This window comes from Myxine glutinosa, chromosome 10 (genome assembly GCF_964187855.1).
Source record: "Myxine glutinosa chromosome 10, kmMyxGlut1.1, whole genome shotgun sequence".
NCBI classification, from domain to species: domain Eukaryota; kingdom Metazoa; phylum Chordata; class Myxini; order Myxiniformes; family Myxinidae; genus Myxine; species Myxine glutinosa.
The window spans coordinates 96,336,220-96,363,181 of NC_136270.1; the positions used below are offsets into that span (position 1 = coordinate 96,336,220).

Sequence of the window (26,962 nt, forward strand, 5' to 3'; positions counted from 1 at the left end):
GGTTGAAAAAAAACGGGAAGAAAATCCGATGAAAGTTGCCGTTTATAGAACGAAATGAATTCTCAAAGGCCTGTAACTTCAAGGCCATTGAGTCTCTCTCACGCCTTTATCTCCAATCTAACTCACCATATGATTTCATTTTTATCGATGGTTTTACTTTTAGACTCGGTGTCAGCAATAATTGAGAACAATCCACACACGCGGGAAAATGCAGAGATATATTTTTTAAAATCGCGTCATGGTGTATCATACACCGCCCAACATGACACCGCCGGCAATGTGTCGATATATATTAAAAATTCGCTTTTGCTTTTCCGTTATGATATATTACTATTTCGTTTGATGATAGTCGTCACAAAAACGTCAACAATGATGCCGACATATATTTCTTCGTTTTTATTTCATTCAACATATTAGCCGGAAGTAAAATATGTTTCAGGAAATTACCGAGAGATATTTCTTCGTTTTTTTTATTAGTTATGTGCGCATACACTTTAAATAGGTTTATTTGAAATCTTTAATTTTCCACAAACATTCCACACACGCGGGAAAATGCAGAGATATATTTTTTAAAATCGCGTCATGGTGTATCATACACCGCCCAACATGACACCGACGGCAATGTGTCGATATCTATTTTAAATTCGATATATCATTTCATTTTTCACAGTCGCTAACATAGTTTTAGACTCGGTTGAAAAAAAACGAAGAAGAAAATCCGATGAAAGTTGCCGTTTATAGAACGAAATGAATTCTCAAATGCCTGTAACTTCAAGGCCATTGAGTCTCTCTCACGCCTTTATCTCCAATCTAACTCACCATATGATTTCATTTTTATCGATGGTTTTAGAGTCGGTGTCAGCAATAATTGAGAACATTCCACACACGCGGGAAAATGCAGATATATTTTTTAAAATCGCGTCATGGTGTATCATACACCGCCTAACATGACACCGACGGCAACGTGTCGATACATATTAAAAATTCGATATATCATTTCATTTTTCACAGTCGCTAACATAGTTTTCGACTCGGTTGAAAAAAAACGGGAAGGAAATCCAATGAAAGTTGCCGTTTATAGAACGAAATGAATTCTCAAACGCCTGTAACTTCAACTTCAAGGCCATTGAGTCTCTCTCACGCCTTTATCTCCAATCTAACTCACCATATGATTTCATTTTTATCGATGGTTTTGGACTCGGTGTCAGCAATAATTGAGAACATTCCACACACGCGGGAAAATGCAGAGATATATTTTTAAAAATCGCGTCATGGTGTATCATACACCGCCCAACATGACACCGACGGCAACGTGTCGATATATATTAAAAATTCGCTTTTGCTTTTCCGTTAAGATATATTACTTTTTCGTTTGATGACAGTCGTCACAAAAACGTCAACAATGATGCCGACATATATTTCTTCGTTTTTATTTAATTCAACATTATTAGCCGGAAGTAAAATATGTTTCAGGAAATTACCGAGAGATATTTCTTCGTTTTTTAAAATTAGTTATGTGCGAATACACTTTAAATAGGTTTATTTGAAATCTTTAATTTTCCACAATATAATTTACTTGCCATTTATCATTTGATGATTACGAGACAAATTCCTCTTGAGGATCGTGACAATTCATGCGCTGCGTGGAAACTTCTATTTCCAAAATGAATGAGACGATCGATGAAGAACGCAGACTTGAACAGGATGCAGCAAGAAAACGAATGAGACGGGCGAACGAGTCCATCGACGAACGTCAATGCAAACTTGCGGGGTCACCCGTGGGAATCCCACGGGCATGGATGTGTGTGACATTTCGACATATTGAGTTAGATGCTGCACATTCATTTTTACAAAATGGTTACTGGCAAGTCATCAGATCCAGAAATGGTGTAAAAACCACCGTTTAGAGGCCATTTTTCCCCGCAAAGCGGGGGTTGGCCTTTTCGGGGACCGTGGTAGTTGTTGTTTTTTTGTCCCCTTTTTGAAGCAATGTTTTACGGCCGGATGCCCTTCCTGACGCCAACCCTTTTTGCCGCCTTCAACGACAAACAGGGAATTACCAGTGAACTGGTACTCAATTAGCCGACCTCGGAAGGATGACAGGCTGAGTCAACCCCCCTGGCATTAATTCGGCGATCGACCGAGATTCGAACCCAGGATCCTAAGCCGGCACCCTAGCCGCTAGCCCAACACCAGAAATGGTGTCATGAACACAATTTATTTACGCACAAGCACAAAAGCAAGACGGGCCGATTTCCGATTCCGACGGGCCGACGGGCGAGACGGGCCGATTTCCGATTCCGACGGGCCGATTTGGAGCAAGAAAAAGAACGAGACGGGAGAAAAAGGAGAGAAACGAGACGGGGAAAGCCGATTGGAGAGGCGAGTGAGGCGCGATTGGAGAGGAGTGTGAGGCGCGATTGGAGAGGAGTGTGAGGCACGATTGGAGAGGAGTGTGAGGCGTGATTGGAGAGGAGTGTGAGGCACGATTGGAGAGGAGTGATTGGAGGGGAGTGTGAGGCACGATTGGAGAGGAGTGTGAGGCACGATTGGAGAGGAGTGTGAGGCGCGATTGGAGAGGAGTGTGAGGCGCGATTGGAGAGGAGTGTGAGGCGCGATTGGAGAGGCGTGTGAAGGATTGGAGAGGAGAGGAGTGTGAGGGATTGGAGAGGTGAGGGATTGGAAAGGAGAGGGATGTGAGGGTTTGGAGAGGAGAGGAGTGCTAGGTGGAGAGAGGAGAGTGTCAGGTGGAGACAGGAGAGTGTCAGGTGGAGACAGGAGAGTGTCAGGTGGAGAGGAGTGAGGGGTCACATATTATGTGAAATAACTAAATTCACACCATTTCTGGATCTGATGACTTGCCAGTAACCATTTTGTAAAAATGAATGTGCAGCATATAACTCAATATGTCGAAATGTCACACACATCCATGCCCGTGGGATTCCCACGGGTGACCCCGCTAGTCTATATTATAATAGCCGTAGATGATTCTGTCTGTCTGTCTGTCTATCTGTTGGGTGTCTGTCCGGGGTGTGGCTTACTCGGTTTGCAGAGTAGCTCCACCCATAGCTCCACCCATTCTGGGAGTGGCTATAAACAAATATCCACCATTTTATTAACTCGCATAGCTTTGAGTCCTGTTTTGTAGGCCCGTGGTGTCTTGCTCTCCCCCAGTTTTATTTCAAATCAAATTCGATAAATCATTTCATTTTTCACAGTCGCTAACATAGTTTTAGACTCGGTTGAAAAAAAACGGGAAGAAAATCCGATGAAAGTTGCCGTTTATAGAACGAAATGAATTCTCAAAGGCCTGTAACTTCAAGGCCATTGAGTCTCTCTCACGCCTTTATCTCCAATCTAACTCACCATATGATTTCATTTTTATCGATGGTTTTACTTTTAGACTCGGTGTCAGCAATAATTGAGAACAATCCACACACGCGGGAAAATGCAGAGATATATTTTTTAAAATCGCATCATGGTGTATCATACACCGCCCAACATGACACCGCCGGCAATGTGTCGATATATATTAAAAATTCGCTTTTGCTTTTCCGTTATGATATATTACTATTTCGTTTGATGATAGTCGTCACAAAAACGTCAACAATGATGCCGACATATATTTCTTCGTTTTTATTTCATTCAACATATTAGCCGGAAGTAAAATATGTTTCAGGAAATTACCGAGAGATATTTCTTCGTTTTTTTTATTAGTTATGTGCGCATACACTTTAAATAGGTTTATTTGAAATCTTTAATTTTCCACAATATAATTTACTTGCCATTTATCATTTGATGATTACGAGACAAATTCCTCTTGAGGATCGTGACAATTCATGCGTTGCGTGGAAACTTCCATTTCCAAAATGAATGAGACGATCGATGAAGAACGACTCGGTGTCACCAACGCGGGAAAATGCAGAGATATATTTTTTTAAATACACCATATCACCGCACAACACCGCCCAACAGCCAACAAGTATCATACACCGCCCAACAGCCAACGAGTATCATACACCGCCCAACATGACACAGACAGCAACATGTCGACATTATCGCTTTTTCTTTAAACCGAGTGAACCGAGCCGAACCGAATACACCGCGTGAATTCACCGAGCGAATTTCAGCCAATTCCACCTATTTCTTCGTTTTTATTTTATTCGTTACCAGCAGAAGTACCCAGCGTTGCCGGGCGGGGGAGGGGGGAAGGGCACGTACACTTTAAACATGTATATACATGTGGGATGTGGGATATATACATGTGGGACATGTGTACGTGTGTGTACGTGTGTACGTGTGTACGTGTGTGTGTGTGTGTGTGCGCGTGAATATGTGTGTGTGTGTATATATGTGTGTGTATGTGTATGTAGGCTAACCCCCGCTCTAGCAGGGAAAATGGCCTTAAAATGCATGTTGTTGTTGTATGTGTATATACATGTCTGTGTGTGTGTGTTTGTGTGTATATGTGTCTGTACGTGTGTGTGTGTGTGTCTGTTTTTGTGTGTGTGTGTGTGTGTGTGTGTGTGTGTGTGTGTGTGTGTGTGTGTGTGTGTGTGTGTGTGTGTGTGTGTGTGTGTGTGGAGATGTATATATGTGTATATATGTGTATATGTGGATACATATGTGTATACATATTTGCATATGTGCATATGTGTATATGTGTCTGTACGTGTGTGTGTGTGTGTGTGTGTGTGTGTGTGTGTGTGTGTGTGTGTGTGTGTGTGTGTGTGCATGTGTGTCGATGTACGTGTGTGTGTATGTGTATATGTGTGTGGGTGTATATGTGTGTGTGTGTGTATATGTAAACATGGGCTGGTGTGTGTGTAAAGTGTGAGGAGGTATTGGAGAGGAAATGCAGAGATATATTTTTTTAAATCGCGCCATGATGATAAACGAAAATACACCGCCTAAAATAACAGTCGACATATATTTAAAATTCGCCATACACATCCATGCGGGAATCCCACGGGCATGGATGTGTGTGACATTTCGACATATTGAGTTACATGCTGCGCCTGCACATTCAGTTATATAAGATGGTTACTGGCAATTGATCACATCCACAAATGATGTAATCCACACAATTTATGTACTTTACATAACGTTAATAGGAATACATGCCCGTGTAGATGGGAATGACATATAATTCACCGAAAACGTTGAAGCAACCGCATAATATTACGGTGATGTTTAACTCTGAGAATAGTTCTAAATTTAAAAAACTTTCTTCTGATATTTGTGATTTATTTCAAACAAACTGTATTTCCCAGCTACACGGGCATGTATTCCTATTAACGTTATGTAAAGTACATAAATTGTGTGGATTACATCATTTGTGGATGTGATCAATTACCAGTAACCATTTTATATAACTGAATGTGCAGGTGCAGCATCTAACTCAATATGTCGAAATGTCACACACGTCCATGCCCGTGGGATTCCCACGGGTGACCCCGCTAGTCTCTTGTTTATTCTAGAGTTCTCCTCAAGCCGCACCGCGGGCCCTCAGCCTCATCTCGCGAACGTCAAAAGCGACACAGCGCGCGCTTTCGGGAGGGGCGGAGCCAAGCCGAGCAACATATATATATGCACATCGATCATTGATCGTGAACCGGAAAATATAATAAATTACTGATATTTAGCGACTCAAAAGGTTCTTTATCAACAACTTATTTTGTCGTGCTTCTGCTGACCTGTCTGCAAGGTGTATAAATCGAAGTCCCGAGTGCGAATCACAGGTGAGCCCGTCCTGAGGTAATTAGCGATTGGGAACGATTCAGAACCTGTGGGTGAATAACCCTTGGTAATTTCCCCAACAGTTTTCTGGACGACAGACTGCGGGTAGGGGACATGTATTGCAGCGCAATACTCAGAATGTTTGTTTTTCAACATAATCTCCATTGCGTTCATTGCATTTTTTTCAGCGCTTTACTAAGGCCTGGATTCCTCTAGGAAAAAAATATTTTGGCTGCTTGAGTAGCCATTTGTGCACCGCCTCTTAGACCTCTTCGTCGGATCAGAAAGTGGTTCCACCAAGCGCCTCTTTAAGTAGCTCAAAGATGTGGTAATCCGAAGGGGCGAGGTCTGGTGAGTAGGGTGGATGTGGAAGACACTCAAAATGCAGGTCCTCGATTTTTGCAGCGGTAGCGCGGGCAGTATAGGGCCGAGCATTGTCATGCTGCAGCAAAACACCGGTAGTGAGTAGTCCACGACGTTTTCATCTGATTGCTGGTTTCAGATGATTTTTAAGGAGGTCGCAATATGATGCACTGGTGAATGTGGTCCCTCTGGGCATGTAATGCTCTACAAGTGGGCATCGGTTATCCCAGAAGAGTATCAGCATCTCTTTTCCAGCAGATGTCTGTGTGCGGATTTTTTTGGGATTCGGTGAAGTTGAATGGCGCCACTCTTTGCTTTCCCTCTTCGTTTCTGGCTGAACGTAGTGGACCAAGCGTTCATCCCCAGTCACTACACGCAGTAAGAAAACGTCGCCTTCTGTTTCATAACGTCGCAGAAGTTCTTCACATGCGTCTACTCGCCGTTCCTTAAGTTCGGGTGTGAATTGTCAAGGCACCCACCTTGCAGACACTTTGCGGTACCCCAGCACGTTGTGAATGATATGGTGTGCTGAATCATGGCTAATGTTCAATACGGATACCACTTCATCCAGTGTAATGCGATGGTTTTCCCTTAGCACGTGCTCAACTCCTGCAACCATTTCTGGTGTGTCAGCTATGTGAGGCCGGCCCAAGCGAGCAGCGTCTGCCACACTGGACACTCCTCCACTTTTAAACTTCCTGTCCCAGTCATACACCTGCTGCAGCAATAAACATGCGTCACCATATTGAATCTTCATTCTGCGATGGATTTCACACCCTCACTTCCCAAGAAACGGATGACAGAACGTTGCTTCTCCCTGGTGCATGCTTCTAATGGAGCCGCCATCTTGGAACTGTTCTACTGATGTCATACGCTCAATGTTGCCAGATCTAAAACAGGCAAAACATGACTCATACCCATCGATATAACATATGTCGTTTACAACTACACACATTACATTCTCGAATTTATATCACCATTTTTAGGTTACTTATTGACTGGCCCTCGTGTATATGTGTATATGTATATATATATATATATATATATATATATATATATATACATATACATATATATATATATATACATATACATATATATATATATACATATATATATATATACATATATATATATATATATATATATATATATATATATATATATATATATATATATATATATATATATATATATATATATATATATATATATATATATATATATATATATATACACACATACATATATATACACAAAGAATTAAGTTAAGCACCCCCCCCGTTTTTTTACAACCTCGCACATTACAAGTTTGTTGTCGTCAAAACAGTGTAATATACCCATGATATTGCTATATTTTCTGGAGAAGTGATATTATGGTCACATAAAAACATAACAATCATGCCGTTTTCAATATTTTATTCTGAATAATTTAAGGTGAAAATTTTTGGGAATTTTAGGCATATTTTCACCTCAATTTAAGTATGGAGCTATAGGTCCATCACGGACAGTGTGGATGACGTTTATGTTTTCTAACGTACAGTCATTGTTCTGAGAAGACCTCTAGCGATCTTTGCGTCAATAACGTGTGTAGGACCCACGTGATCGGATCACTGACTCAACCCTACGTCTCATAGAACCTGTAAGCCGTCGTATGCGTTGCTGTGGCAGGTTGTTCCATTCCCGATGTAATGCACGTTCCAATTCATCCAGATTGGCTATTGGAGGGACCATCTTCGCAATTTGTCGTCCCAACATGTCCCAAACGTGCTCGAGGGGGTTCAGGTCAGGACTGTACGCAGGCCAGGGGATGGTTGTCACAGCACCTTGCTCCAGCAAGGCTCGGACGCGTCTCGCACGGTGAGGCCTGGCGTTGTCATCCATGAAGATGGGTCTGCTGGCGAGGGTGTGGTCATCGAAGTGCGGGATTACGGTGGTATTCAGGATTTCCTCGGCATATCGCTCTCCGTTGAGCTTACCTCGCACAGTTATCAGGTCCAACTTACAGTCATGGGAGAAGCATCCCCAGACCATAATCGAGCCACCACCAAAGGGTACCGTTGGTTGAATGTTTTTAGGTGCATACGCGGTGTTTTTGTGGCGCCACACCCGAACACGCCCATCTGTCACGTACAGCAAGAACCGGCTTTCATCCGACCAATGAACTCGCCTCCAAGACCGGATGTTCCATCCACGTCGCGCTAGGCACCATGCCAAACGCTCCCTCTGATGTCGTTCGAGTAGCCTTGGACGCTTGATCACTCGTCCTGACCTTAAACCGGCCGATTTCAGGCGGTTCCTCACGGTACGGTGACATAGCCTTCTGTTGGGCAGCCAGTTGTCCTTCAGGAAATGGCTCGAGGCGAAGGGATATCGTCGCACCAGTCTCAAAAGCGCTCTATCTTGGCGGACTGTTGTCACGCGAGGTCTTCCAGACCTTGGGCGGTCCTTCACCGCATCCGTTTCCTGGTGTTTCTGCACCAACCGACTGATCACCGAATGGTGGTAACCAAACGTTCGAGCTACAGCTTTTCTGGACATTCCGGACTCGATCATGCCTATTATCCGCCATCGTTCTCCGTCCGACAACCGTCTACGAGCCACCATTACGAGAAAATGACCATGTAACCCCCACACGAGCTCAGGCGTGACTTGCAATAACCCGTGATGATAGTGCATTTACAGAAAATCACGACCACGTGGATGATAACACGTGCTGCACGAGCGATGGGCGTCACAGATGAGTGCACTCATCTGCATTTCATCAATGGATAATTGCTAATGTCATACCAATCATTATTTGATCTCACATACCTTAGAATATATGCCAATGTATACATATACACAAAGAATATATATTAGGGGGTGCTTACCTTAATTCGTTGTGTAGGGGTGCTTAACTTAATTCTTTGTGTATATATATATATATATATATATTTATTTATACATATATATATATATATATATATATATATATATATATATATATATACACACATACATATATATATATATATATATATATATATATTTATTTATACATATATATATATATTTATTTATATATATATATATATATATATATATTTATTTATTTATTTATATATATATATATATATATATATATATATATATGTAGAGAATGGGTGTTCTATATAATTCTTCAGATGCTCTATAGTACCTGTCTATGGAAATTATATAGTACCAAAATCTATTCTATCGGACCAAAGTTTATTGAACTGTTCCACAGAAAGTATATATAAAATTCTCTCGAAACTATCGACTTTTACTATCGATTATATTTTACAGAATTTCTATAGAAAATATATGTCGAACAATTCTATAGACCTCGGTCCTAAAATGCTATTGCATTTCAATAGACAGGTTCTATAGAATGTCTATATAAATTTTCTAATGGATTTCTGTGGAACTTTTTTGCAGGGACAGGGTCAGAACATCAGGAACAAATGTTCAGATGGGAACACCAAACAAGCCAACCTTTAATTTTATTATCATGCAGAATACCCATTTGACTAATATAATTATTATCTATCTCTCGATATATCACTCTTGGCTGCTGTGTCATTAACGTGCTTGACAGAGATTAGCTTAAAATACCGAATCAAAATTTTGTAATCCGTTAATAAAAGAGGATAAGCAACTGTTTACACCAATCTATTTTTATCTGAAGCTAAAACATCATTGATGGCCAAATAGTATATACTTCCAAACAAAATGTCACAAGTAGATTAAAACGTTCCAGGAACGTGGATGGACACCTGTGTTAAAATACACAATTTTTTTTACCATCTAGCTCAAAACTGGTGATTTTGTCCAACATAATTGCCAAAAAAAGGTTATCAGTCACTTCCAAGCCATGGTTTATTATTTCTTTGAAACCAATACAGCTGGACCACATCTGATGGTATTTTATTTTCCTTTGAAACAAAGGTAGGCGTTTGGATTGGTACTATGTCTCCTACTTTTCTGGTTCAGGGTTGGATATGGTAAGGTCAGACCTTGGCACATGTATTTAGGGCAGTCGTGGTTTTCCTCTTCTGTGGTTTCACCCACAAAGAACAACAATTTGATTTAAAGCACAGCATTTACAACAAATGTCGTGTGATTTCTGACGAGTTCTGATAGAAATCTGATGAGAATCTCATCTTATATGAAAAATAAAATTTTGCAAATAAAGGCCGACTGTTTTGGCAATGGGGACAGGTTCTGAGTTTTTTTTTTTGTCTCTATTCTTGTGTAGCACTGTCTTATCAGAGCTCTGCCTTTATATCCAGTGCATATGTATATGTATATCCCTGGTGTTGGCTTAGCGGTTAGGGTGCCGGCTTGGGATCCTAGGATCCTGGGTTCGAATCCCAGTCGATCGCTGAATTAACACCAGGGGGGTTGACTCAACCTGTCATCCTTCTGAGGTCGGCAAATTTGAGTACCAGCTTGCTGGGATGAATGATCACGGTGTGTACCCCGATTTAGAATAGGTACACTGTATCCCTGCGCATCGTAAGAGGTGACCAAGGGTTGGTGTCAGGAAGGGCATCCGGCCATAAAAACATTGCCTCAAACAGGGAACCATGATTGTCATGGGGCCCACAAGGCTAACCCCCGCTCTAGTGGGGGAAAATGGCCTTTAAAAAAAACGATCATTCATTCATTCATTCATATGTATATATATATATATATTTATATATATATACTGTATATACACAGTCATGTGAAAAAGTAAGTACACCCCATGTAAAGTTTTGACTTTTTCAACATATTTCAACATACAGCTATCTGATCTTCATTTCAACAATATTGAGGGATAAAGATGATATAATATAACAAATATCGTGAAACATTTACATTTTGTAGTCCATTGTATAATTTAAATAAACATAAATGCAAATTTCGCATGTGGAAAAAGTAAATACACCCCTACATTTATCACTACTTCAAATACCTAAAATTAGAATCAGGTGCACCAGCTCAGGTGCAAATGATAGAACATTGTTTGAGAGGATCTTGGAGGAACCTGTCTTATTTAAACCTCAGACATTCAGTTTGGTTGGCTCTTTGTTGTTGAAGTGTGCGGCATCACCATGCCTAGATCAAAAGAGCTCTCTGAGGCCTTCAGAAAGAAGGTTATAGATGCTTATGAGTCTGGGAAAGGATTTAAAAATAACTCCAAACAATTTGAAATCAATCATTCGACTGTCCGGAAGATCATCTGCAAGTGGAAAAGATTCCAAACAACTGCCAACTTGTTCAGGCCAGGCCGCCCCAGCAAGTTCAGCACGAGAGCAGACCGCAAGATGCTGAAAGAAGTCTCTAAGAACCCCAGAATGTCATCACGGGACCTACAGGTAGCTCTTGCCACTGTTGATGTCAAAGTGCACGAGTCTACCATTAGAAAGAGGCTGCACAAATTTGATCTGCATGGGAGGTGTGCCAGGAGGAAACCTTTGCTGTCCAGAAAGAACATCAGGGCAAGACTAAAGTTTGCCAATGAACACCGAGGCAAAGACCAGCACTTCTGGAACAATGTGCTCTGGACAGATGAGTCAAAGGTAGAGCTATTTGGCCACAGTACCAGAAGACATGTTTGGCGAAAACCAAAGTCAGCATTTGACCACAAGAACCTAATACCAACTGTAAAGCATGAAATGAAGAAATGAAGATCAAATAGCTGTATGTTGAAATATGTTGAAAAAGTCAAAATTTTACATGGGGTGTACCTACTTTTTCACGTGACTGTATATATATATATATATGTATGTATGTATGTATGCGTATATATATATATATATATATATATATATATATATGTATGTATGTATGTATGTATGCGTATATATATATATGTATGTATGTATGTATGTATGCGTATATATATATATATATATATATATATATATATATATATATATATATATATAAATAATATATTATATATATATATATATATATATATATATATATATATATATATATATATATGTATGTATGTATGTATGCGTATATAATAGTGTGTATATATATATATATATACACACTATTTTTGAAAGCTAACGCACTTTGCCTGTTCAAACATAATTTTGCATATATCCTCCATAATTTTGCATATATTGTTACATTACTTTCACTGGGGATTTTTGGGTCATTTAAAGTGAAAGACTTTAAAACAATTGACCTTCATAATATTGGTCCAGAATTTGTATTTCCTATTTGCTTACACACTATGATCTCACAATGTAACAAACATCATTCAGCCAGAAAAACCATTGCAACAACAATAACTTTACCCAAACTTTCTCTATAAAGGAAGAAAGATTCAGATAGGCGTTTCACATGTTCTTTCCAAGTGTATTTCACAGCTTTGGTCCCAGAAGGACGAAAGCAGCCAAGTGTCATCGGGTGACTTTTAAATGTCAGAATTTCCAATGAACTTTGCCTTCTCTCCATTTGGCTTGAAAGTCAGCCATGGGAGCAATCTCTCAACGGAAACTCTAGGCCTTTACAGAAGATGTTTCCTTCCTTGAAAGTTAAGCTGACCAATGCATTGCCAAGTTTCCATGTCCCAAACTTCTCTCCCTCTCTTTCTTTCTCCCAACCACACTCTCCCAGCAGTATATGCAGTATGCAGTACGCATACACACACACACATACACACACACACACACACACACACACACACACACACACACACACACACACACACACACACACACACACACACCAACTCTGCAGTTACAGAGGGACTTAAATAATGTTTTGCTAAAGAAGCAATTATCACGTTGGAAATGAAGAATCTGTTGAAACTGTTGTTTAGCTGTTGTATTGTCAACTTCACATACTCAAAGAAAAAGCAATTTTGCTTGTTTATTCTTGCTATTCATTATCGACTTAGTTTCTTCCCTTGAGATGAGATATCAATTTGAGATAGTTGCCTGTGGGGTTTCGAAGATAAATGGAAGTTAAAAAAGAGGAAATAGCATTAATTTATCGAAAGAAACATCAGATATAAAATTTTCAAAAGTAGTGTTGTAGAACTGCAAACAAATAATTTTGGTTGTCAAAGTCTTTTTGTACAAAAATAGCATAACCTTGTGCAGACTTTGTTATTAACCTCACCTCTATGGGCTCCACCATTTGTTGCGGAAATGCTTGTGGGCAGGACATGTAGTTGTTCATCTTGCCAGGCTCCTGGCTAACAAACTGGCAGCTCGGATGGGCATCCATCTCTGTGGCTTGCATATTCTGGCCTCCTGGTGCAGGTATGTTGGTCCAGTTGTAAGCCGGTGTATTTGTAGGAGTTTGGTGGCAAAGCATCGATGGAAAAACGGTGCTGGCTTCAACAGGGCTGGGGATAATATTTGCAACTCTGGACCAGAACTGGTTTTGTATGGGTTGTTCATTTGTATAGTATAGCGGAGCTAAAGGTGAAGGCCCAACTGTGTTTTGCCACTGCATCTGCTCTGCCCACTGAGAAGGTTCTTGATATTCACCTAATGTTAATCTCTGGGATAATGCATGAACTGGGGTACACTGTGCGGCAAACAGAGAGGTCTGGTCCAAATCAGGCTGCACAGAAGGAACAGGAAGAAATGGCGGATTTGTATTTTGAGCACAACGTCCTTGGGGTGTTGTTTGCCTGTTAACGGGATTCACCGACTTCATAGATACTTTACCGTGTGATTGTGAGGGCCAAGCCATCTGATGGATAGTTCCACATTCATTTGCCCTCTGGAAGGGTTTACTCTGCAAAGATTCATTCTGTGCAAAGTACATAGTCTTGCTATGTTCAGCTGGATTGTTAAACTGACAGTAACCATAATCGGGTGGCAAGAACGGGCCTTGCATACCAATGACTTGAGGGATATTCCCAGATACCCCTTTTGCACACTGCTTGTTTCCATTATAAGCAATAGTATTAGTGGAAATACTTGGATTCACATTAGCTAGATTGCATTGCTTGGTTTCAAACTGTGTATTACTCCAAAAGGTATTTCCATCTACGAAGTGTTCAACCTGTGGAATCTGCGCTGGACTTGTTGTAGGACCAGCTAATGATTTTGATTCATGCAAGACCTCAACCTGTGTAGGTCCTTCTGCGAGTTTGCTTTGTCCGAGAGATGCCTCCAGTTCCTGCATGCTAACATCGGGCAGATTAGTCCCTGGCAAGAAAGGGCTGTCAGATTTCATCAAACTGTCCTGTATGTATGACAAAATGTCATCATTGGACAGAAGTTCATTGGAAAAGTCTGATATCTGCATAATTTGGTTGTCCTCCACCGCATTCAAGTTCTCCACATCTTCTGATTTCAATCCCAAGATCTCGAGTACCTCACATAGCTTGTCTGGTATTACAGCACTGCTGTCCAAATTGTCATTGACCAATGACTCCTGTTTGATGAGCAGAGATTTTTCCATAGACCTGGGTGATTGCCAACTTTGAGGATTCACGCAAGAGGATACCGATGAGGAACTGAATCCCAGCATCTGGTGGGAAATGCTTGGTTTTGGCTCAATTGCAGCAGGACGCACGTAAATGGAATGATCTTGTTGCATCATTGCTCCCAGGAGTGAACTTGGATCAACGGTGTGATTCTTTGAATCATGGTTGCACCTTTCAAGGCCAACCTGCATTCCTGGTGGCCCTGTGCTTCCCTCATACAGACAAGCTTCACCGGTGGTGAGGGCAAATGCAAACTGCCTGGTGCGCTTGCGCAAATGCTCCTCACCTTCTTCATCACTGTAAGGCCAAAAAGGAGACCATAAAGACAAATTAGCTGGATTATTTAGGTTCAAAAGAAACAATCAATGAAAACACATTCAAAACAACTACAAGAATTTCCACACAGTTAATTTCTTATGAGATCTTCATCAACCTTCTTTCAAATCCCATGATAATTAATGGAAATCTTTTCATAATGGGGTGGTATAATGATCTCAGTTTGTTGCGCAAAATAAGTGGTAAAACGAGGTAGCATATTCAACATCTAGCAAGAAACAAGCACGTTACACAGCAAGATTTTTGCATTCTTGTCTGGTCAGGTCAATGTGTAGTGCGAGTCCATTCATTGTGGTTGAGTCTTAATGCCCTCAGGGAAGTTGAGGATAATCACTGCTAGATTTCAAATACCAATCCTCTTAACTACAGACCTATTAGGTTACTCCTAAGCATCAGCAAGGTTATGGAATCCATCATCACAATTGATATGAAATCCTTTCTTTTCTGTAATAGCCTCATCTTAGATTATCAATTTGGATTCAGACTAGGCCATTCTACATCAGGCATGCTGCTTATACTCTCCCAACAATGGAAGGAGGTCCTCAATGTCAGAAATGTGGTTCGGGCCATCTCTCTGGACATATCTTGTGTTTTTGATAGTCTGGCATCCTGTGTTGCTCTCTGAACTCTCTGCCTAAGGCATCGAAAGCCAACTCCACACATGGCTTACTGACTTCCTCTACTCCTGCAGCCAACATGTGGCACTCAACGGAATCCTTTCATCTTCTCTACCTGTCAGGGCTGGAGAGCCCCAAGGCAGTGTTCTGGGCCCAGTCCTTCCTTCCTGATCTTAATAAATGAGCTGACTCTCTGGAATATTCTCTTTAGCTATTTTCTGATGACTCCATCCTCTGCCATGACATCCCTCATCCTTCAGATTAGCAGGCTGCAGCCTCCTCCCGCTCTTCAGACCTTAACAAAATCACAAGCTGGTCAAACACTTGGAATATGTCTTTCAATCCTGACAAATCTCACACACTCACATTCTCTCCCTGAAAGGACCATCTGCAAACCCCCATCTACGTTCCTAACAATCCTCTTGAGGAAGTTCATTCATTCAAACTCCTTGGTCTCACTATCATCCAAGACTTTTCTTGGGCAAACAACATTTCAAAGTTGGCCTTCAAAGCCAGTTGCCGACTGAGCATCCTCCGTAATACAAAGCCCATCTTTGACACACCTGAACTACTATCCACCGACAAGGCTTCATCCACAGGTTGATGGAGTTCTGCTCTTTTCCCTGGGCTGGCTCCCCTGCTTCACACCTTGCTCAGCTTGATGCTGTGGAAACCAAGGCCTCCAAGATTATTGGAATCCTCTATGATGAAGCTGGCTGAGTCGATGGTCCGATTACTTTCACATTGCGGACAGGTCAGTGGTCTCTGTCTTCTACTGCCTTCTTCATGGTATGGCACCCTCTGCTTTTTCCGTTCTTTATTCCCTTCATGTTTCTGCAGGGCACCCACTGCAGGAACATGAAGGGAATAAAGCAGGAACATGAACATGAAGTCCCTCTGCAGGAACATGAAGGGATTTTGGGATTTTCCCCAGAAGGGAGTTGTTGGTGGACCAGATGCACAAGAACTGTCAGAAACCCTCTTCTGGGGAAAATCCCAAATTCCAGGATCACTGCTCACCTCCACTAGGTTATTCTTCTTTCTCCCACTTGTTGAACCAACTTCCACATTCTCTTCAATCTCACTCTTCCCTCCACGTCTTTAATACATTTGTAAATGCTCACCTCAGATCACCCCCAATCCAAAACCATGATCTTTTCTGCCCTCAATAACCCCCATCCAACCTCCCCTGGTCACTCCACCCCAAGCCTTCCTCCTTGCAAATTTCCAGTTTTTCCTTCCTGAGAGTTTCCTACTGCATTTATCTTGTCCATCCCATGCATCCTCCCTGACCACTCATTCCTCTGCACACCCATTGTTTTGTTCAAGTCTCCCTTTATTTTATCCTTCAACTCTCTATACTGTTCCTTTTTTACCTGTTGCGTCCTGATCCGTTCAGTGTTCTAGCTCTTCCACGAGCCTTGACTCTGTATACAAAAAAAAATCACTGAAGTGCTACTTATTAAAATGCAGTGCTGCAGAAAATTCCTCTAACCTAATATAAAAAGAGCCCTGCGTGGGCTGACGGTCATCTCTTGAAGTTGTAGTTCAGACCTCTGCTGATTTGGGGGAACCCCCCTGACAATAAATTGAAAAATCTAAGATCGAGCGATCCTGCAGACCATCGAGTAGAAGGGCTGTATCAGGTTTCCGAGCAATTGTTTGGTAAATAAAGGACGATCCGAAGATTCAGGGGGTAACCCCCCACCCCAGGATCCCCCATGATCCAAAATCGAAACATCAAAGCATGTGCGATTGTGCGCGCTACTGTCTTGTATTCACGTTTGAAATGTCAGAACAATCAGCTGGTGATAAGGGAGGAGTAGCAACAAATAGCAAAAAGGTAACAGATGACCGGACGGACGGACAGACATCTGGATATCACGACCCATTTTACAAGGTCATCTCTTCGAGATTGAGGTGAGATGACCTAAAAATAATTACATAGACGAACCTGAGAGGGCGCTGTGTGGCAATTATGTAGTCAGGCTGCCCATTCTTGTAGATAAGTCTTGCATTTGCCTGAACCCAAGACCAGCAGTTGCTCTTGGTGAGTAGACGGAAAAAGGTTATTCCGGTTTCACCCGTTTTCATCACTGTATAGAAGGAGGACAAGCCAAGTAGTGTGAACATAGATTGTGGAAGGAACAGATTCTTCAATGAGTTAAAACAAAAGCTCTCTAGAAAACAAACATTCTACTTCAGACATTTTAAAGCCATAGGAGTGAAATTAATATTAGGCACTGTTAAAGCAAATGAAAAGAAAAATAAAAGTTAAGCTCTTCCCCAAAAAATTCAACTTGTGTTTGTCAAGAGTCTTTTTGTGGAAATGCTAGTCCTTGCAAAAAATACAAGGAAACTCAGAAAAAGAAAGGCCATCTGGCTCATCATGTAAGGCACTGCAAGGCACCTTACATAATTGCAAGCAGAAGATGCAACGTTATCCTGCTTCCTTGAAGTACACGTGTGCAAGAAAATGGGTCCTAAATGTATATAAAAGGGTCTAAATAGAAATATAAAACAAAACCAGGGAGTATCTCAAAATGCATAGCCCTTACAGCTCAGAACCTCTCCAAACGGTGGATCCACTACCTTGGTCACGGATCCGCATCGGTAGATTACCTACATCAGTAGATCCACAACTTTAGTTGCGTCCAGGCAGTCAGTCAACCCATCAATGCAACAACACTATTCAAACTTTACTCGCTAGAGGATTTAATGTATTATCACATTTATAAATCTCATCACATATTCCATTATATGGTAATGCATTAAATCATGCATGTTGCATATCTTACCTTAAATATACCACGTTCGCTATCCAGTACGTCCACCCGACTTACCTCTGAATCGAACCGTTATTCAAATATTCAAACGGTATTCATAACAGATTTTCTACATGCTACACTGTCTCCTAACACCTACTGAAATTGTTTTAAATATATATATGTATTCTTTTAATAATGTATTTATATAAATGCCTCATTAATATTATTTTTACTATTCATATTGCAATTCACTAATTATATTTGGTGTCGTTTTATTATTTCAAAGAAAATTTATTTTAATGTGCTAACTGAGGATACTGATCTTTATAAATGACTAGCAGAAGTACCCGGCGTTGCCGGGCGGGGGAGGGGAACGGAACGGCGGGGGGGGGGGGGGAGTGGGAGGGAAGGGGAGGGGGGGGAAGGGGAGGAGAGGGGAGGGGAGGGAATGGGAAGGGGTGAGGGGGGGGAAGGGGAGCGGAGGGGGGAAGGGGAGGGGAGGGGGGAAGGAGAGGGGAGGGGGGGGGGGGAAGGGGAGCAGTCAGAAGTGGTGGAAGCTCTTTTACAGAGAATTTATATCTTAAAGGGGAGGGGGAGGGGAGGGGGATGGGGGGCAGGGGAGGGGATGGGGGAAGGGGAGGGTGTAAGGAGGGGGGAGGGGGGGAGGGGGGGGAAGGGGAGGGAAGGGGAGAGGCAGGAGAGGAAGGGGAGTGGCTCACGTTTCTGAGTGAATGTGGCTCACGTTTCTGAGTGAATGTGGCTCACGTTTCTGAGTTAAGTGTGATGCCGATCAGGAAGAAGAAAAAGCCATACTACCAAATTCGTACACTTCCGGAATTGTTTGCTTTATTTGTATTCAAATGTCTGGTAATTGTTTTGTATTTATTTATGCGAATGTGTACTTATGTATAACTGTCATTAATTTAAAAAGGCTTCGACCACTATCGAGCGATTTTTTTTTTTAATCCAAAAAAACGAACTTTTTTTTTCAATTTTTTTTTTTTTGGTTGCCTAAAACACTCCCAGGCACTCACTGATGAACCTCTGAAAGTTTGATGAAGATCCGTTCAGCCATCTCTAAATAAAACGCGGACACTCACTTTCACTCACTCACCGCAGGCAGGTAGGTGGTCTTTCTGTCTTCTACCGACTCCTCTCCGGCCTTGCACCCCCAGCTCTCTCTGTGCTCTGTCCCCAAAATATTCCTACAGGTCGCACAAGATCTGCCAGCCACCCTCTGATGGTTAAACTGCCGAAATCTCGGCTCTCTGCTCACCTTCACTCTTTCATTCCTCTTTTCTCCCGCCTCTGGAACAAACTCCCAAACTCACTTCAATCACACTCCTCCCTCCAGGTCTTTAAAACAGCTGTTCACCACCATCTCTTATCTTCCCCCATCCAAAACCTTGATCTTTTCTACCCCCACTAATTCACCCCAGATCCACCTTGTTTGAAATTCCAACTTCTTTCCTGGAAGTCCTGGCAGTGTCCATATGTTTTATACCTCTCCCACCCCCACCCTTCCCATGCCTCCCCCCCAAAGCCCTCTCCCTCCCACAGTTCTCTCGATGTCTCCATGTCTCTCGGTCCCTGCTCTCAAATGTTGTGTTTGTGTCCTTCTCCCTCTCTCCCCATCTTGTCTACCGCTCCCGATGTTATTTGTTTTATGTGTCTGTTTGTCTTTCTGTGTGATTAATGTTCGCTCTTTCACGAGCCTCGATCTTGTATACAAAAAACAAACAAACAAAAAATAAAACACGTTTATATATACATATATATATACATATATATATATATATATATCTATCTATAATTCCAGTAATCTCTGTTTGTACGTCTGTACGTTTGTACGTCTGTACGTTTGTCTGTGACCGCTGTTTCTCGACAACCACGGGTCCGATATACTTTTAACTTGCCAGGTATATTGCTGGGGACCCGAGGATGTGCCTTTTCAAGGTTTCATATTAATCGGACAATTACTTACCGAGCTATGTCCAAAAAACGATTCAACCAATCAGAGAGCAGCGAACGATCGCGTGTGCCGAACGTGGAGGACACACTCTGCCTCGGATGGCACATTTGAGAGCGTATTCATTTATTTCACGTTTGCAAACTATGTTGGCGTTAAACTATGTTTTAAAACTAATAAAACCGAATTTGCGATTCATTCGCTTTCCTGCGCGTTTGTGCACGCGATGGCGATTTCTTTACCAAACTCCAGAAGCCGTTCGCTTTGGACCAAACCATTGCATGTAAATAGAGGGGGGGGGATTGTCACCGTACTCGCAAGCCGTTCGCTTTGGACCAAACCATTTCATGTAAATAGAGGGGGGGGGGATATAATTTTAGATATAGATATAGTACGGGCAATGCCCTAGTATATATACATACATATATATATTGTTGCGGATATGAGGATTGTATTTTTTTGATTGTGTTGTATTGTATAGTGTTGCGAATATGGAATTTGGCCTCCATATCCGCTTGTAAATATTCCCCTATTTCCCCAATATTCCCCAACTATCCCCAATCCCCCATTCCCTAGTCCCATTGTCTGTAAACAACAATCAGTAGAGCCGACCTTCCCCTTTTTCCCCCATTAAATGTCGTGCCCAGGTCCACCGCATCTCACGTAGACAACTTTCGGACATCTTGCTAGTTATTCTTAGTCTATGTCAGTTAAGGACTCCTTTCCATTAATTCTGACTCTTCGTTGCACCAGAATGTGATTATATGGCACCAGTAGTGAGTTTAGGACCTTTCCCATACCTCCTTCCATCTTCTTCCCCAAACAACAACTACAACAACAACTACAACTACAACTACAACAACAATTACAACAACAACAACAACAGAGGGGCACGGCGCTGCGCGGGGGGGAGTGTGCGTCCTGACACCGGCTCGGTTAGCCGCCATTGGCAATGCGCTCCAGACGATGCACTCCAGACCATGCGCTCCACGGGGTTACCACGAAGGGGCTCCTTGTCAGCTCCTCGTCAGGGGCGGAGCCGGTAACCCCCCCGCACGCACCCAATGAGAAGCAACGTGCCGATTCCACGAGGCGGAGCTGACGAGCTGAGGGCGTGTCACTCCCCGCCGGATATACGTGGCCACGTAGCGGACGTGACGTCAGATGCGCCCCCAGCTTGAGCAGACAAGACGCCATCCGAGCGCTGCGACCTCCCCGCATCTCTAGACCGGACCGGGTCGACCCTGTCCTTGAGCCAAGAGTGCACCTTGAGCCATCGATACCCGCTTTCCTAGCCATCAAACCCCGTGTGAGTCAGCCTTTTGTCCCGTTTATCTGTCGTCTGTTGGGAATAATATAAGATTGTGTTTAAGTGCCCACCTTACTATGCTGTACCTCTCGTCCTTGTAATCTAACCTTCCGCCTTAATATAACCTCCTCCGGAGGTCTTGAGAACTGAACCCTGGGTGTCGTGTCATTTGAATCCCAGCCGTGGTGTCCTTTTCCTTTATTGACCTAGCGCAGCGCGATTAGTCGACGTTCGGGTATAATCGGGTAACTTGTGCAGACGTGGTCATACCAAAACCGCTCGGTAAATAACATCCAAGCCACGTCTGTAACAATTGGTGTCGAGGAGTGGAATTCGAACCCGGGACTAAATTTATTAGGCCCAAATTTGTAACAAGTAGAATCGATTCGGAGTGCGTTTTCCGCGCGTTATTAGGCCCAAATTTGTAACAATTAGAATCGATTCGGAGCGCGTTTCCCGCGCGAAATTATAACGGCCGAAATTTGTTTTGTTGTATAAAAACCCGAATTTTGAAAGTCGCGCTATGGCAGACCAAGACAGCTGGGGTCCGGTAGAGGAGAGTGAGGTAGGGTCGATCCAGGACCAAATTGAGGGACAAGAGGAGAGCGAAGCAGTGAGGGCGGCAGGGTCGCAAAATAGCGTTGTCATGCACGAGGTGGCCGCGGCGTCCACGCCCGCGACCGTAGTGGCGCCACTGGTGGATTCGAACCTTTTTATCCTGCAAATGAGGGCCCTTATGGAACAAATGGGTGAGCAATTGGGAGACCAAATTAGAGGTTTGAAAAGCAGTATGGGACAAATGGGGAACCGGATGGAGGCTCAGAATGAGCAATTGGGGGTAATGGGGAACCGGATGGATGCTCAGGGTGAGCAATTGTGGGTAATGAGGGACGAAGCGAGGGGTACCGGTGAGGGATTAGACAAGAAATTAGAGGGGTTAGACAATGGGATAGAAGGGGTGAAACATGGGTTAATGGGGGTAGAAAACAGAATGGCCGCTCAAGAGAATCAGATAGAGGGAGTGAAACATGGGTTAACGGGGGTAGAAAACAGAATGGCCGCTCAAGAGAATCAAATGGAAGGGATGAAAAAAGGGTTAGAGGGGTTAGAAAACACCATGGAAGGCAAATTGAGGGACATGAGGGACCAAGCGGAAAGGGAAGTTAACCAAATGGGGCAGCAGATAGAGGGGGTCAGAATGGGGGTAGAAACCAAACTGGATGCTCACAGGGAGGAAATGGAGCAGATGAGGGTGGCATCTGGGCAGGAGATGCAAGTGATGGGAGAGGAGATCAGAAGAGGAGTGAGTGAGGAGGTCGGAGGAGTGCGCGAGGAGGTGAGGCACTGTAAGGAGCACATGGAGAAGGAGGTGAGAAAGGGGACTGTAAAGTTACAAGGGGGCATAGAGGACCTGACGCAGGAGGTGGAGCAGCTGACGGTGGGACAGACGGAGTTAGTGGAGCAGGTTCAAAGGAACACTGCGGTATTAGGAGGTTTAAAAGCGACACAAAACGACATAAAAAACGACTTGATAGCGACAAAGAGGGAATGTCAGATGGTACGTGAGGGACTGACAACGAGGTTGGACGAGGTGATAGAGGTAATGGAGACGAAGGACCGGCAGGTGAGGACGCACCTGGAAACGGTCAAGGTAGCCTTAGAGGATGAGCTTGAGGAGACGTACCGGGGAATAAAAGAGGTGAAGCACAAATTAGAAGAAGTGGAAGAAGGGATGAGCGAAATTAAGAAGCGACGGAGAGGGGATAAGAAAGAGATAAAAGAGGAGATAAAAGAATTGGTCCAAAGTCTGTGTTTGGATCGTGATGATGTGCTCATTAACCGGATGAGGGATTCGCAGGTGATGGAGGAGAAGCGAAGAGGAAGAGGACCCGGTGTAAGTGGTGACCAATATGGTCGTGCGTATGATGCGCCAGGGGATTTAAGAAGCTTGGGGGTCGAGATGGACCCGGGTGTTCGTGAGAGGCCGTTGGTGAAGTGTGCGACAGGTCTGGTGTGCGAAAGAGGAGGTGTGCGAGAAAGTCCGACTCTGGGGTGTGTGAGGAAAAAGTGCGTGCCAAGGAGTGAGTGTACTGGCAAGAGTGAGTCGGTCGTAGCGCGTGTGCGAGGGGGCACATGGAAGCGCGGTGTGGTGAGTGTTACAGAGGGTGTAACGGGAGAGTGTGCGCGAGAAAGGTGTGTGACGGACAGGTGCATGAGGAAAGAGTGTGCTGTCAAGAGTAAGGGTGAGTGTGTGGTCAAGAGTGGTGGTGAGAGTAGTGAGAGTGACAAGGAGAGTGAGCTGGTTGTGACAGGTGAGCGAGGATGTACACCTGGGATGGAAGGATGCACACCTGGAATGGTAGAGCGTGAGTGGGAATGCACGCTGGAGTTGGTGGTGAGGCACGTGGTTGGGTGTGCGAATGAGGGCACACCTGTGATTGTCACAGAGGAGGTGACTGAGGAGGGGCGCGAAGAGGTGTTTTGGTGAGGTGTGCGACCAACGAATGTGTGCCAAAGTGTTCGGTGGTCAGGTGTGTGACCAAGGCTGTGAGTGGAATGGGTGTACCTGGGTGTGTAAGGAAAGGTACGAGGAGCATGGGCACGGCTGGATGTGTGAGCAAGGAACGGGCTGCGGGATGTAAGCATGCAGGTGAAGCATCGACGTTAGACGGGGTAGAGTTTAGAACGACTTATAGCCGAATCGGGCCCTCGGTGCGTGCTGGGCCTCGCTTTGAACGGCCGCGTCCGTGCTCCACCAGGCGGAGCTGGCAGCCCGATAGAAAGGGTCGTCATGGCGACCACTTTTTGGTGAGACGTGCCGGCAGGTCGAGAGCGGGACATTGGATGGCTCCGTGCCGAGATGGTGCGTGGGATCTCGGCACGGGTAAGCCCCCGTCCCTGCACCGAATGCCGGACGCATCCAGCCGCTGGCACAGAACAACCCGCATCCATTGCTTGGCTTTACGAAGCCGGGCTTTGGACAGGAATTGGCGCACCGAGAGGCATTAGTGAGTAGACTGGGTGATGAGGTTAGTGTTTTGGCCCCAAAATTAGAGAAAAATAAAATTTGATGATTGGCAAAGGATTGGCAGTAGTGATTGGCAGATGATGGGTAGTGATTGGCAAATTTTTGATTTGTTGAAATTTGATGTGCAAAATTGGTAGTGAGAGACCCCCGATGTGGTGGGATGGCATCCCTGCCACCCTTCCCATGTGGGGGGCAAAGGAGCACTAGATTAAGGGGTGTATGGCAGTGAAAACTAGCCCGGGTGGGTTAGGTTATATTGATAGGGCCCTAGAAGATGACAGTAGGTAACGTTAAGTTTAGTTAGTGACTGATACCTGTAGTGGGGACGCAGGTAGATTAGTATGGATGATAATGACGAGGGAGCGCAATAGTTTAAAGGGACGACTGGGAAGCGCAAGTTTCAGAGGGGAGTAGTTAGCTGAGATGATGCCGTGTGGTTGAGAATTGAACAGGTGTGATTGCACAGGTGTGCAACTGGACAGGTGTGATTGCACAGGTGTGCAACTGGACAGGTGTGTGGAGCAGTGTGTGAGTAGTGAGTGTTGTGGATCAGCGCGAATGCGCTTGGGGAGAGAAGGGTGCAGGTGGCACCAGGTGTGAGAGCACAGGTGTGCAAGTACAGGTGTGTGGAGAGAGTGGGAGTAAGTGGTACGGAGTGGTGTGCATGGTGCGAAGGTGTGAATGGGGGAAGAGTGGACCCCCCATCACGGATACCCGGGGCGGGTAGTGTAAGTGTTAGGTAGAGGGTACAGGTAAATTGTGGTTGGATATTGGCATCTGTGGTGCGGTTGCAGAATGGTGTTGTGGATGGGTGCATTAGTGTTGTGGAAATGGCTGGGCGTGTAGCCTGTTAGTGTGTGTAGTTGGTTGGGCACTCCACCACTGTGAGGATGTCGGCCAGGTGAGGCCGCAGGTGGGCTCTGGGAGCCGGTAGAGTTGTGGATGGGGCCCGAGGATCCGGAGGACGGACCCGGGTAGCCCAGTGCCAGAGAGGGCACCGAGTGGGGAGAGTGCCAGAGGGCCTTCCCCAGGTAGTTAGGTTAGGGTAAGGAGCAGGTAAGCTCGGAGGCAACTGCAGTGGTGGAGGTGTGCAGGTGGGTAGACCCACTGGGAGAGGTACACGTCGCAGCCCAGAAATTGTACGAGGGCACCGGGAGATGAATCGGGGGAGTGAGACCCCAAATTGAAAAGCACCACAGTTTGGCCAATGGGAATTGGTTTTTAGAACCCATAGTGTAAGAGGGCCAATGGTTTGGCCGGAGAGAGACCCCGGGTAGTGTAAAGTTGTTAAAGTCATTTAGGAAATAGTTAGGATTGATGAACCTGTCGCACCATACGCAGCCACTTACCTGTGGTGATGATGATGACTCCACACCTGTGTTTTCTTTGTTTTGTTGCAGGAAATGAAATTGCTGTGTGGATTGTGAGACGCATCACGACGTGGATGAGACATTGGGGTGATTCCATCTCTCCCTCCCTAGGAGGGACTGATGATGAATTGGTAATGGCAAATTTTGATGTGCAGTTGGAGATGGCAAATTTTGATGAGAGTTGAAAATGGCAAATTTGATTGGTTAGGAGGGAGAGAAGACGAATTTGGTTTATGGGAGGAACGGGGAAGACAGTAGGGATGTTTGTTGATTTGTAAAGTAGATGTTTATGGGTAGTGTTGTGTTGTGTGGATACAGTAAGGGGTAAGGGAGGGGCCATGTAGGTTACCTGGTGGGGGGGGGGGGGGGGGGGGGGAGCGTACGGTAGGAACGTACCTGTCTCACCTGGTTCCCATGTGCCCCCAGTGTGCATTACCTTGCATTGCGTGCACTTTTGCGCCCTTACCACCTTACTCACTTGTCTTTTCTTTTGTCTCCCACCTCCGAGGATCTGGCTTTGGGGTAGAGAGAGAGGAGAGAGAGGTGCTGGCTACGCAGTTGTGGGCCTGCACTTTTGCTGCTTGCTGCTTGGATCGATACACCATATGGACCGCAATGTTTGTGGCCACCCACAATGGACCGCAGCTCTTTTGCAGCCAAGCACCACCCGTGGATGGACCTATGGGTCAACGTGGCACCTTTGCCATACAGGTGAACCACTTATAGTTGGCCCCCTGACGGCCACAATAAAGAAATGGACGCGGTTGGCGCCTTTCTTTATTTTGTTTAAAAGAAGTAAGAAGGCCAAGTGCACCACACGAAGGCAAGACCAGCGGCAGAACATCGGCCGGCTGCGACACCACACAATGAGTCATAAACACTTTATTGGTGCACCGGATGGTGCTCACTGTGTGATGGGGTGGTGCTTGATGCTTGGAAGGGGTGCTCTGCACATTATTAAAGGCCGTAGGCCACAGAGCACTCGTGGGTTGGTGTATCGATGCT

General features: G+C 44.1%; 1 protein-coding gene across 2 annotated transcripts in view; it reads right to left on the reverse strand.

The window, feature by feature from the left end:
- AHR (aryl hydrocarbon receptor) overlaps positions 1-26,962 on the reverse strand; it is a 175,800-nt gene that overhangs the window by 36,754 nt on the left and 112,084 nt on the right. For both annotated transcript variants that reach the window (XM_078785917.1, XM_078785918.1), the window contains exons 10-11: positions 17,468-17,609; positions 13,237-14,857 (exon numbers count right to left, since the gene is read on the reverse strand). In XM_078785917.1, coding sequence (XP_078642043.1) covers positions 13,237-14,857; positions 17,468-17,609 — 1,763 coding nt within the window. The remainder of the gene's footprint in view (positions 1-13,236; positions 14,858-17,467; positions 17,610-26,962) is intronic.